This window comes from Echinops telfairi, unplaced genomic scaffold, assembly GCF_000313985.2.
Source record: "Echinops telfairi isolate 266 unplaced genomic scaffold, ASM31398v2 ScPeMD7_7400;HRSCAF=8409, whole genome shotgun sequence".
NCBI classification, from domain to species: Eukaryota; Metazoa; Chordata; class Mammalia; order Afrosoricida; family Tenrecidae; genus Echinops; species Echinops telfairi.
The window spans coordinates 36495936-36509002 of record NW_022111300.1 but is presented as its reverse complement, the minus strand read 5'-3'; the positions used below and the strand labels follow the sequence as shown (position 1 = coordinate 36509002).

General features: G+C 54.6%; 1 protein-coding gene across 1 annotated transcript in view; it reads left to right on the top strand.

Annotated features, from left to right (window-relative positions):
• The window catches only part of MYO5B (myosin VB), a 168043-nt gene that overhangs the window by 141450 nt on the left and 13526 nt on the right, over window positions 1–13067 (top strand). The window contains 4 exon segments of the mRNA XM_045296048.1: window positions 1855–1948; window positions 2746–2889; window positions 6920–7071; window positions 11174–11263. Coding sequence (XP_045151983.1) covers window positions 1855–1948; window positions 2746–2889; window positions 6920–7071; window positions 11174–11263 — 480 coding nt within the window.

Genomic DNA, 13067 nt, shown 5'->3' with positions numbered 1-13067 from the left:
ACTCGGAAGAACTGTACGGTGGTGTTATTCTTCACCCCAGTCAGGGAAACAGGGGGGTGGAGTCCAGAGTCACACCCTCTAGTCCGAAAGACACCCCCAAGGAAACAAAGAGTGCGACTTGGCTCACACTGTCCCCTACGCAGGTCTCGCTGCCACCCCAATTCTGTCCCTTAGCTCCCTAGAGAAGGCCCTCCAAAGTGGGGTTCAGGCCAAACCCTGAACTCTGCCAGAGTTATAATACATCAGACAACTGATGGTGGCTGGAAGAGCTGCATTCGTTGACAGCAACTCAGTGGGTTACGGATTGGGCTGCCAGCCACAAGGCCAGCAGTTCGAACCCACCAACCTGTCTGCTGGAGAAGGATGAGGTTTTCTGCTCCTGTAAAGAGTTACAGCCTGGGAAGGCCACAGGGACAGTGCTACTCTGTCCAGGGGCCCCACGAGTCAGAATGGAGTGAGGGAGTTTCCTTTCAAGGATCCTCAGTGTGGACTCCAACCTCCAGCCTTCTGTCTACCAGCTGACTACGCCAGCCATCAGCCCCCACCCAGGAGCCCCTGTCTCCTTCCAAAGAGCCCACGGGGGGGCGGGGGGGGGATTCCCAAACCCCACGAGGCACTGTTCTGCACCCACACCCTGGGGTCACGGCCAGTCTGACTGGACTCGGTGGGGACTTGATTTTGAGAGAAAAAACCTGCTGCTTAGATTCCCGAGCTGACCCGAGTCACGCTTCATGGACACGGCGCCAACTTGCCTGCACATCAGAGGCATCCTGTAGGAGTGGACCCTGACTCGTGGGACCCCATTGTGTCCAAGCAGGGCCATGCTCCCTGGAGGTTGTCAGGGGCTGGGCTTTTGGCGGGAGACCACCAGTCCTTTCTCCCAAGGCACCTCTGGGCAGACTCAAACCTCCAACTTCTTGCCAAACACAGCACCCATCTGCCCACTAGGAGGCTTTTAACACCCAGTGCCCAGGTTGTGCCAATACTCTGAGTGAACTCTGAGCCGGGCACTGTGCCTGTTCAGGATCCCAGGTGACCGTTTCAAGTGCAGCCCAGTTTGGGAGCCACTGCCTTACACAGTCCGCTTGGCAGGGCTCAGGGATGTGAGATGGTATCTGCTTCAAACCAGAAACCCAGCTCACCGCTGTCCAGTTGATCATGACTCATAGCAGCCCCTGGGGGTTCAGAGGCTGTACAGCTTTACGAGAGCAGGTAGCTTCATCTCCTCCCATAAAATTGCCTCCAAAATGTTTTCATGACTCATGAAGGGGGCAGGGGGCTCACCTCTCCCTTCAGAGCCTTGGCTGTAATGGGTGCGGCAAGACCCTAACCTTCACCATCCAGCCTCCTGGGCTCCCCAGCTGGACCCAGGGTGCCATTCCCTGGGGATGGCAAAGTCCCCACCCTCTTCCCTCCAGAGCTTGCTGTTCACTGCCCCACAGGGCTGGCTGGTTACCAGGGGCAACTGTTGCTGGGGCACAAGCAGCAGCAGAGGCCACTTCCCACTGCACGCTGCCCTTCCCTCCTATGGACTGGACCAGCCGAGGGCCCTCCCCTTCACTCTCCACCATCCATACCTCTCCAGGGACACCGGCTGCCCCACCCTAGGGCACCCAGGTTGAGGTTCCCAGGGAGTGGACCTGGCAGTGGAGGGGGCAGGGTTAGGGGAGCCCAGGGATCCAGCCGGGTGCCAGAAAGTCTGAGGCGGGTGGAGTTTGCCTGCCTTTATGAGCGAGAACCCTGACTCAAAGCCTGGCCGGGTCAATGAGCCTGGTGCTTGTCCAGGCCACCCCTCGTGAGCGATCCCCCTGGCCGGCCCCCGCGCTGCTCTCACCCTGCTCCGTCTGCCTTCAGGACTTTAAGGAACTGGTGGAAAAACTGGAGAAGAATGAGAGGAAGCTCAAGAAACAGCTGAAGCTCTACATGAAGAAAGTCCAGGACCTAGAAGGTGGGTGTGCGTGTGTGCATGCGTTTGTGCGCGCGTGCATTGATGTGCACCATGTGACTGCGTGGTCAGTGCATAAATGGGTGTTGGTGATGTATGGGTTCATGTGTGTTTGGGTATTGGTGAGTGCATGCTACACGTGTGTGTGTATAAATGTGTGTGTGCCTGTGTGAAGCAGCAGGCCCCTGGCCACACCTCACAGATGTGGTTCACCTGCCTTGTCCCGATGTCCGTGCCCTGTCCCGCCCCAGGAGAGAAAGACGCTGGCCCTGACCGACTAGCCGTCCTCAGTTTGCCAGGGCTGGATGTAAACACTGGAGTCAGCAGGCATTTGGGTACTGACTCTGATCAAAGCTCTTCAGGGACAAGGAACCAGCCGGGAAGCCCTATGTCCCTGCCCTCAGAGGGTCAAAGCTGAGCCGCAAGACTTCCCGGTATGAAAGAATATGCCCAGTCACACACACGCACGCACACACACACACACACACACACACACCCTATGTCCCTGCCCTCAGAGGGTCAAAGCTGAGCCGCTGTATGAAAGAATGGTGAACGTGTGTGTAACTCTTGCTCCTTGGGGTCTCCGAAGGCTGGTTTCCGGGAGGCAGAGAGCCCCTATCTGTGGGTGTCTTCCTGGTGGTACTGTGCCTTCGGCCCCTCTCACCCACCCCCCACCAGCTCTGGCCCTTGGCCTGCAGGCCCCCCTCTGCTCACAGTAGTCCCCGCCACCCCCGCAGCCCCACCCTCCTCACTGCCTGCTGCAGAATGCAAGCCTGGTCCCCCTTCTCCGTCCCGCTCAGCCTCCCAGGCCCTGGCCCAGAGCGACAGGAAGCATGACGAGCTCACCCGGCAGGTGACGGTCCAGCGGAAAGAGAAGGACTTCCAGGGCATGCTGGAGTTCCACAAGGAAGACGAGGCCCTCCTCATTCGGAACCTGGTGACGGGTAGGACCTGCTGTGGCTCCCCTCGCTCCCCACTCCCCTGCCCCCTCATCACACTCTCACTAGTGCACCCTTCCCCCACCTCTGACAGCACCCATCACCCCCCACCCTATCCTCCATTCCCCACCCCTCCCCCACCTTACCTCTGACCTTCCTCACCATCACCCACCCTGTGCCCCAGGAAGTGGCCATTTCTGCAGGGGTGTTTGGCATTTAGATAAGAGGTAAACATTAGTTCAGAGAAATTGACTTGAAGAATCAAAAGACATGCTGCAGGCCTGCTGGGGGGAGGCACCCGGCAGAGACCCAGACAGACCGAGTCCCCTGGGGCTGAGGCTGGGCATTTGACCCTCTGCTCCTTACCCAGCCGGCTGCTCTCTCCATCAAGTGCCTCCCCCCTCCGATGGGCCAGTGGTGGTCGCCCCAAGTGGTCAGCCGTCCTTAAACAGGCTGACCTTGTCCCCACACTGCTGGAGAGGAATCATCTGGTTCACAGCATGGGGTGAAAGGAAGCGCAGGAGACCTCTTGCCTCCTCCCAGACGGGCGGCTGTTGGGCACTGGTACAACGTCCCCCACACACACTGCCCTTGTCGAAGGTGGTTCCACTAACCTATGGACACACAGACCCCTCCCAAAGACCCGGCCATGTGCTGAACTCCTCTCCAGTTACTCAGCTAGCTGCTGTGGAGGACAGAGAAAAGTTGAACCCAAGGCCTCTCTGCCCACCAAACACTAAAACACGGCGGCCACTGAGTCAATTCTGACCCATAGCAACCCTATAGGACAGAGTAGAACTGCCCGTGTGGGTTTCCCAGACTGCAACTCTTTACAGGAGTTTCTCCTGCAGAGCGGCTGGTGTGTTTGAACTGCTGACCAAGGGAGGTCACCCACTGCACCACCAGGGCTGCACTTAACTGGAAATGAGAGCAGTCGCTGCAGAACAAACTGCTTGCAGACGGTCTGCTGTGGGCCGGCCGAAAGCTGTCTACAGGCCAGGAGTCTGGGCCCTCACTTGCGTTCTCCTTGACAAATATTACTGACGGTCTGATTAGCGTCAAAGGCTGGTGCAGAGGCATCTCTTGAGCCTATTCCCTGCCTGGGTGTTGACCCTGGTGCCTGCATTGTGGCCTGAGATGCACATGGCCTGGAGTGGTGGATCTGAGGGGACAAAGCAAGTCAAGTGCCAACTGGAGAAGCTGGCAGCATGTTCCCAGCCCCCCGTGGGGCAGCTCTGGCAGATTATCGGAGGGTATGCTCCTGTCCTCCCTCGGACCCACCTGCTTGGAGCCAGAAAGGGGGGGAACAGGAAGGGGTGAGACTATAGAGCTGGCCAGCAGGGGGAGAACTGCCTGCTCACTGCTCTGCCTCCTGGGCTGGGCTTTTAACACCAGGTGCTCTGGACCTGTGGATGGCCTCCCATGCTCTCTCTGGAATGAAAAGTGGTCTGACAGCTTCTCTGCCCCGGAGGGGCGGGCAGCTGTGTGGTGTGTGAACCTGCTTTGGATGGGAAGGCTCACAGCATTTTCCATCCTACCAGAGCAAACCTTACAGGGCGGAGGAGGGTGGTGGGGGTACAGAAGTAGGAAGAGGGGTCGTCACCACTCCAGATGGAGGCAAGTACTGGCCACAAGAGAAGCTGGTGGAGACCAGCGTGGCCCTGGAGAGTGGAGGAGTGGCCATGGCCAGCAGTGGGCTGCTAGGTCTTTGCACTGGGAGGTTATGGCCAAACTGACAGCCAAGTGGGCCAGAGGTCGCGCCTGCCTACCCAGCCCTCTGCCAACTCCCCGTGTGTTTGTTAGCGCACACCATGTGCCCCTGGGGCTGCTCCTTGTCCCTGTGCCCATGATGGGGCCGAGAAATACAGAGGAGTCCAGTTCTCATCCCAGTGGGGATCCCACTCTCTCTACAACCTGCCTCTGGCCCAGCCCCCTTGGCTGTGGATGCAGTGTCTTGCGGGTCAGCTCAGGCCAAGAGCTCCCTGCAGGCTGCCTTCCTCCACGTGGAAGGACGAGCATTTAAAGCTCATAGGAATGTTAGAAACCGAGCAAATCGGAACATGCTTTTTTTTTTTTAAATAGAAAAAAAGAGACATATTTAACTACAGCTTTCATAGGATACAGGGAGACCTAACAGTGGTCAACAGACGAAAGGTACTAACTAATGTGCGTAGGGACAAGGGTAAGTGAAACAGTACTGCTTCAAGGGTTTTATAGTCCTGCTTTATTCCCAGCAAGATGTCCTTAAGCATATCTCTGAGGTCAGTGGGTGGCTGCAGACCAGCTCCCTCCATGATGTGCTCATCTTAATCTCCCTCCGATGAAACGGTCCGATCTAAACCGTGGCCGCCAAGGGACCAGGCTGGCGGCAGAGAAGCCAGCCCGGAGCAGAAGGTTACGGGGACTGCTTTCTGAGTTTCCAAAGGGGTCGTCTTGGTTGGCTTTCTCGGGGGGTTACAGGGTGACCATAGAGGCTGATTAGGAAGGAATTTTAAGAAAATGGGAACTGCATCTTTGAGGGAAAGGCTAAGGATGTTTGTGTAGAGGGATGCTATTTTCCCCATCACAACAATGCACCTGCTCATCATTCAAGGGGAAGCAAGGGCTGCCGCAGGGGAATTTCACTGGCAAACCTGACGTGATCGACCCCACGGCCCTGACCTTGTCCTCCCAAACCTTTCTGTGTGAAAAGCTCAGTATTTGAAAGGAGCATGATTTGAATCTCAAGAAGCTCCAACACAACCACTTTGTCATGATGCAACTAGAAGCATGGAGAATTCCTCTCGGGGAAACCCTCCCCCGTGGCGTGGAAACACCCGTGGCCTTCAGGCGGGTGTAGACCTATGTGGGAGAGGTACCAGGAAATCACAGTCAAATGTGTTTCTTTTAACAACGGTTTCTAGGACATCTTTGTAGCGATACTTTTTGGATCTGTTCTTTTAAAACAAACTACCAATAAGAAAAAACAATAACTCAATGGGGAAACAGGCTAAATATTTTAACAGGCACAGAGCGGGGGAAATCTGATTGATGAACATATTAGCTTAACTCCACCTCTGTGGTGGTTATGGTTCTACGTTAAACTAACAGGCAATGATGAGGCTGGAAGAGTGGACCCTCTCGTCCGCTTCTGGTGGGCTACATACGGACTGCTGTTTTAGGATCCAGGTGGTGCAGTGGTTAGGCACTCAACTGCGCACTGAAAGATTGGCAGTTCAAACCCACCAGCTGCTCAGTGGGACAAAGAAGATTAATGTCTTGGAAACCCGATGAGGTTACTAGAAGCCCTAGGTAGCTTAATGGATTACACATTAGGCTGATAACCAAAAGGTCAGCAGTTCAAAACCACCACTGGCTCTGTGGGATAACTCCCGTGAAGTTGCAGACACAGAGATGCACAGGGGCAGTTCTATCTTGTCCTATGGGGTCACTATGAGTCAGAATTAGCTCGATGGCTGTGAGTGTTGTTTTTTATGGGACTGTTATGAGTTAAAATCCACCTGAAGGTGATGATAACACAAACAAACCTCGAACCCACTGCCACAGCATCGATTCTGACTCAAGGGAGGAGCCCTAGTGGCACACTGGATTACCAGCGGAGCTACCAGCTGCAAGGCCAGCAGTTCAAAACCAGCAGCCGATCCCCAGGAGAAAGATGAGGCTTTCTTATCCCATAAAGGTTTCCAACCACAGAAACCCCCGGGGGCAGTTCTCGTGTGTCCTGTAGGGTCGGGTGACTCGGTGACAGTGGACAGCACATTTGACAGCGCATACAATCTGGGCTCCAGAAACTCTTGCCTGGTGATGTTTGTTAGGAACATACTGTTCTTGGTCTTGCTTTTAAATGGCAGCTTCTGTACCTGCTCTTTGTGGGAGTCCAGAGGAAAGGTATGCCCCAGGGCAGCCACTCCCCCCTCAAAAAGCCCTGCTCCGGGAAGAGCTGCAGAGAAATGTGGGGAGAAGGGTGCATTTCAGACTTGGGTGCTCAGGGCCCCAGGTGTTCCTTGTAGACCTGACTCTTGCTTCTTGGTGGCAGAACTGAAGCCACAGAGCCTGTCGGGCACCGTGCCCTGCCTCCCCGCCTACATCCTCTACATGTGCATCCGGCACGCAGACTATGTCAACGACGACCTCAAGGTGCACTCCTTGCTGACCGCCACCATCAACGGCATTAAGAAAGTCCTGAAGGTGCGTGTCCCCACAGAGGGAGGGGTGCGTGGTGGGCCAAACCCCCCCCCCACACACACACACACACACACCTTCTCAGTGCTGCTCTGCACCTTGGTTTGGCAGCTGTGAATCCTCCAAATGTGACTGCTTTGGGCACAGAAGCACTCCCCCCAAGTCCTTGGGATGCCCCAGAAGTCCCCAGGGAAAGCTGCTCTGGCTCAGAAATGGGCTAGGAGCCGCTAGGGAGCCCTCGGCGCTCACAAATCGTGAGGGGCTGTGGGGCGAGGAATCTAGTCTGGCTTGGCCCTGTCCCGTTTCAACTGAGGGGCAGGGGTTGCTGAACAAAAGCTGGGCTGCGTCCCCTGGTCTGCCAACTGGCGAAGATGCGAGGGCGCCATCCCGTCTCCACGCTTAGTGGGGCCCCTGACCTGGAGTGAATTTCAGGGGCGGGGCTTGAACCTAGCCTCTCTCCAGGCCTTCCCAAAGGACACTTGCCAAGAGCATCGGTGCTGATGTGCTTCAACTGCCAAGGGGGCAGCTGCACCAGGACAGCCTCTCACAGAGCAGTGGGGCAGTGCAGGGGCTCCACCTGTGGCATGAGGCTCTTCAGGAGTGTAATTGGCCAGTGGTTCCCTGCCACAGCCAACCAGCCTGTGAGAGGGGAAGCCCGGCCACACGGGGCAAGAGTGGGAGGAATTTATGCCTCCTCCCTAAATGTCTAATTCGAGTGATATGTCACAGTAGGCAAATCGGCTGCACAAACCTCTTGAAGGTGTTGACGAGCAGAGATGTCACTCTGAGGTCTAAGGTGCAGCTGGCCCAGGCTATGCTGTTTTCAGTTGTCAGGTAAGGGCTGGACAGTGAGGACAAGCAAGTGAAGAAGAGTTGAGACATGAGATCTATGGTGCTGGCCGAGAAGGCTGGAAGTCCCTCAAACTGCCAGCGGAACAAACCCGTCTGTCCTGGAGGAAATGCAGCTGCGGTTCTCCTTGGCCGCTGGGATGGCAGGACTTCAACTGGTTCTTAAGAGAGACCAGCCCCTCAGAAGATGACTCTCAGTGGGTCGGATTAGCACGGTGGCTGCAGCCGTGGGCTCAGACCTAACAACTGTAAGGGTGACACAGGACTGACAGGTGTTTCCTTCAGTCGCATACAGGGTCAGTACCTAAACACGTGACAACCACGACAAGCATAAACGTCATTGCTCAGAGCGCCTGTCCTCCTCATGCACTGCCATCTCCCACAGGCAGTCCTTCCTCAGACTAGGCCTCGTTCTCCTGTTAACAGTCTGCCAGAACCAGCCTTTCCCTCCAGTCAGGCCAATTTTATATCTGCCCCACTGCCTGCCCAGCCACGGCTCCACAGGCACGTTGACCCGTCCACGGCTGTAAATGTGCTAAACCAAGCCAGTTACCACCACGGCGAATCCAAATCAGGGCGACCTCACCTGCCATTGTACCTCTAAGATATATCCCAGACATTACCACTTCTCACTGTCGCCGTCACCACCACTTCCATCCCAGGGCCCAGCCATGTCTCCTGTCCCCACCCCCCACCCCCAGCAGCCTCCCTTCCATCCTTCCGTCGTCTCTGGCCTCAACACAGCAGAGTGGTCCTTCGAACGTCTTAGGTCACACAGGTCCCCTATCTTCAAACCTTCCACTCACCAGCATCCCTGTCAAAATCCCAACTGGACTTCTTTTTCCCCCCAGAAATTAGCAACCTGGTCCTAAAATCCACATGGACACTTTAAGGATCCACATTTGCCCAAACAATCTTGACACGGAGCAAAGTATGGAGGTATTCACATGCCTCAACTGTTCAAAGCTCACAGCAAAGCTATAGTAATCAAGAGAGTCTGACACTGGCATGAGAATAGATGGGGAAGATCTTGGAAATACAGTTGATAAGCCAGAAATAGACCCTACATCTGCAGTCATTGATATTTGGCCAGGGTGCCAAGCCCGTCCAAGGGGGGAAAGAATCATCTCTTAGACAGCTAGTGCCCAGGACAGCCAGCTATCCATCCACATGCAAGAGTCTAAGTGGGCCCTTGCCTCACACCATATACAAGCATTCGAAGGAAGCACCAGAGCCTGCCGTTGTGACTTTGAAGCAGTTTCTTAGCTCTGACAAGAACGCAAACAACCAAAGGAAAGAAGTAGATAAACTGAACGTCCTCAAAGCTAAAAACTGCTTCAAAACACACAACCCAGAAAACCGATGGGAGAAAAATTTCTGCAAATCTTACATCTGACAAGAAACTCATATCCAGAGCATATAAGGAGCACATGCAGCTCGACAATAAAAAGATCACTCGATTTAAAGATGGGCTCAGGAGACGTTTTCCCAAAGAAGCTATACGGACAGTCAAGAAGCACGTGGAAGGGTAACAGCATCAGTCATTAGTGAAATGCAAGTCAAAACCACAATGCAAAAAAAAAAACACAGTGCAAAAAAAAAAAAAAAAAACCGCAATGCAATACTGTTTTGCACCCACTCGGAGGGCTGTAATAAAAATGGAAACATATACTAGCAAGTGTGGGTGAGCATTTGGAGAAAATGCGGGGGGAGACCCTCATCCATTGCAGATGGGAATGTCAAACACCGTAGCTACTCCAGAAAAGTTTGGCAGTTTCTCAAAAAGTTAGACACAGAATTGCCATATGACTCAGCAGTTCTTCTCCTAGGGAATACACCCAAACACACGTATTCATGCAGAAGCGTGTACATGCGGCTACGCGTGTGGCAGCATTAAATGTTAACAGCCCCCAAGTGGAACCCCCCCAAGTATCTAGTGATCAGATGAATGGATGCCCCAAATGCTGTCTAATCACATGGAGTATCATGCAGCCGTAGAAAGATGGAGGACTGACAACTCTAATCACATGGAGTATCATGCAGCCATAGAAAGATGGAGGACTGACAACTCTAATCACATGGAGTATCATGCAGCCATAGAAAGATGGAGGACTGACAACGTGCCACAAAACAGCAGAAGCTTGACAACACATGAACAGGCCGACCCAGAAAGTCTCATGGGATAAAGTGAGCCCACCTTTTGAGGGAAGGCAAAGCCACAGAAATGGAAAGTAGACACCCGATTGCCGGGAGAGGACAACGGGGAATGATGGACATGGGCCCAGGGATTCTCTCTGGGCTACAGAAGTATTCTGGAATTAGACAAGTGATGACGGTCATACTCGTTTGTGAATATGATACAAGGCACTGGCTTGCCCACCCAGAGGGAGTCCATCCTAGGGCATATGAATTACAGCTCCATGTGGGGAGACCCTCTCGAGGTTTTCCTTTTGTGTTTTAGCAGAGCCCCGGGTCTTCTCTGCGCCGCGCCCAGGGGGGTGTGCACCCCCGTGTGTGTGCTGTGCGCGCTGTGTCTCTCCTCTGTGTCTCGCGGGTCTCGCTCTACCCCTGTTTCCCCAGAATGCTGCTCCCTCTCCCTGGATTGCCTCGCCCCTCTCCCACCGGATGACTGCCGCCTACTCAACTGCTAAGCCTGACCTCACAGGCCACCTCCTTACAGGAACCTTCCCTAAGCACCTGGGTCAACCAGCATGCCCGGCCCTCCCGGTCCCTCTCTCTTCCACGTCCTGTCCTTATTTTTGTCAAGGCTCTTGCTGCTCCCTGACTAGCCGTTTAAAGATAATCCTCCCCTGGGTGGCAGGATGCGAATTTGTGTGCCGTTTCCTGGCACTCTGGTTGTACATCCTTTTCCATGGAGTTAGGGTTTGCTGCAGTTTTCTAGAAGGTTGGAGCCGTTGGGACTTTGGACCGCTATGTTACCAGCACGTTAGAGTACTTACCCCTGCTCAGCTGGAGCCTTGTCTGCTCCACTCAGCTTTGGCATCTTTGGCCGTCACAGGGGCTGCAGGTCCTTCGTTTGTGTGCACGCGCATGTGCCCCAGATCAGGGGGCCCGAGGGAGACACTGTGTACCACCTCCAGTAACGGAGGATCGTGGGCCTCCCTCTGCGATCCTCAGCTTGGGCTGGAGCATGCTGGGTAGAGGAGGACGAAGCTTGGAAGGAATGGAGCCAGGTAGGCATGGAGCCCCAGGTGAGCACCACTTGCTCACAGCTGGGGGGTGCTCTGTGTTTCCGCAGAAGCACCATGATGACTTCGAGATGACGTCATTCTGGCTGTCCAATACGTGCCGCCTCCTCCAGTGTCTGAAACAGTACAGCGGGGACGAGGTGAGAAGCCCCGGTGTGTCGCAGACACACGGTCCATCCCAGCTCTGTCCTCACACCTGTCTTCTCTGGTCTCACTAACCACCCTTTGCAACACCCTTGACAACCACCCGACCGTTAACCACAACCGCGCGCACATTGTTCAGGTTTTCCCTCACTCCGGGAGCCCTGGTGGCAGTGCTCACACACCGGGCTGCTAAGCGGCAAGGTCAGCAGTTCCAGACCGCCAGCCTCCCCTCAGGAGAAAGGGGAGGTTCTCTTCCCCATAAAGAGTGACAGCCTTGGAAGCCCACAGGGCAGTTCTGCCCTGTCCTGTAGGGTCGCTGGGAGTACAAATCACAGCAACTGGTGGGCAGCGAGTTTGCTTTTGTAAGGGTTTTATCTTTATTCCGTCTCTTGTCTGGAACACACTGGGACAGACTCGCTTCCGGGACGTGCCAGGCCGTCCAGGCGGATGCCTGTCTCCTTAGAATCAGAACTTGGTTTCCTCGCCAGCTTTTATTAAGGCCCTTACGCAAGGGCGAGTTAAGTGTTAAGAAACGGAACTCATTTCTACTGTGTTATGGGAGGACATGGATGGCCTTCCTTTCAAGTCCTTCCTGAGGTTACCCTCATACTGCATGAGCTTCTCCTTCAGCACAGACGGTACTCAGTGCTACCGCATGGGCGTCCATCATTTTGCCCCACGGAGTATGTGTCCTCAGCGGGACGTTGTAGGGGGCCGGCCCCGGCCAAGTGCTCCAGGACATTCCAGCCCATGGCCTCTGAGCCGATTCTGCGTCCTATCAGCCATGTAGGACAGAGCAAAATTGCCCCCTTGGACTTTGTTTCCAAGCTGTCAGTCTTGAGAGAGGCAGACTGCCACTCTTCTGCTGAGCTCCAGCTGGCTTCCCACCGCTGACCTTCGGGTTGGAAGCCAGGGCCTGCCACTGTCCCGCCAGGTCGTGACACAGAGCTACTCTTGTTCCGCCGAGACAAGAGCCCAGCCCACCATGACCTGATCTGCACAGTCCACGTCTCAAGGGAGAATCCAGGTGTAGGTCTTAGACGTCAGGCCGCCCTTTGTCTCCCTGCCTTTGTTTGTATTCAGAGTTGGCTGTGGAATGAGAGGCCTCACTGAAGGTGGGCACTCTTTTGAAAACACGGATATGTTGGTTTCTGTTGGCTTCCCTTGGCCCAGATGTAGAGCAGCGGTTCTCTACTTGTGGGTCTTGATCCCTTTGGGGGTCAAATGACCCATTCACAGGGGTGGCCTGATTCATAACAGTAGCAAAATGACAGTGATAAAGTGGTAACGAAAATAATTTTATGGTTGGGTGGTCACCCCAACATAAGGAACTGTATGTAAGGGTCGCAGCCTTAGGAAGGTTGAGAGCCACTGATGTGGCGGGATGTTGACCCCGCTCTGGGTCCTTTTGAGGTTAGTCATTCGTGTAACTTGCCTGTGACCTCATCCTGTGAGTATGGCCAGCTCCACAGACGTGTGCTGCAGCTGTGGGCCATTCCTCTCCGCCTGGGAAGTCTGGGGCCACTTTGGACCAGAGAGAACCTCTACGAAACCTCTCCTTATAAAGACTGGCAGTCTGTCCTGGCCCAGAGTCCTTTAGGGGCCATGTGTGTTCTGACACGGCAGGGTAACGTAGTACATGGGAAGAAAAGCACAGGACAAAGAGAAAGCCTGGATCCGTCTTCCGGATTTCCTGCTATCCTAGAAAACCTCTTCGTTTGCACATGTGAATGGTTGCATTTTTGCTGTTCAGGGATGGATGGATGGATGGATGGATGGATGGATGGATGGATGGATGGA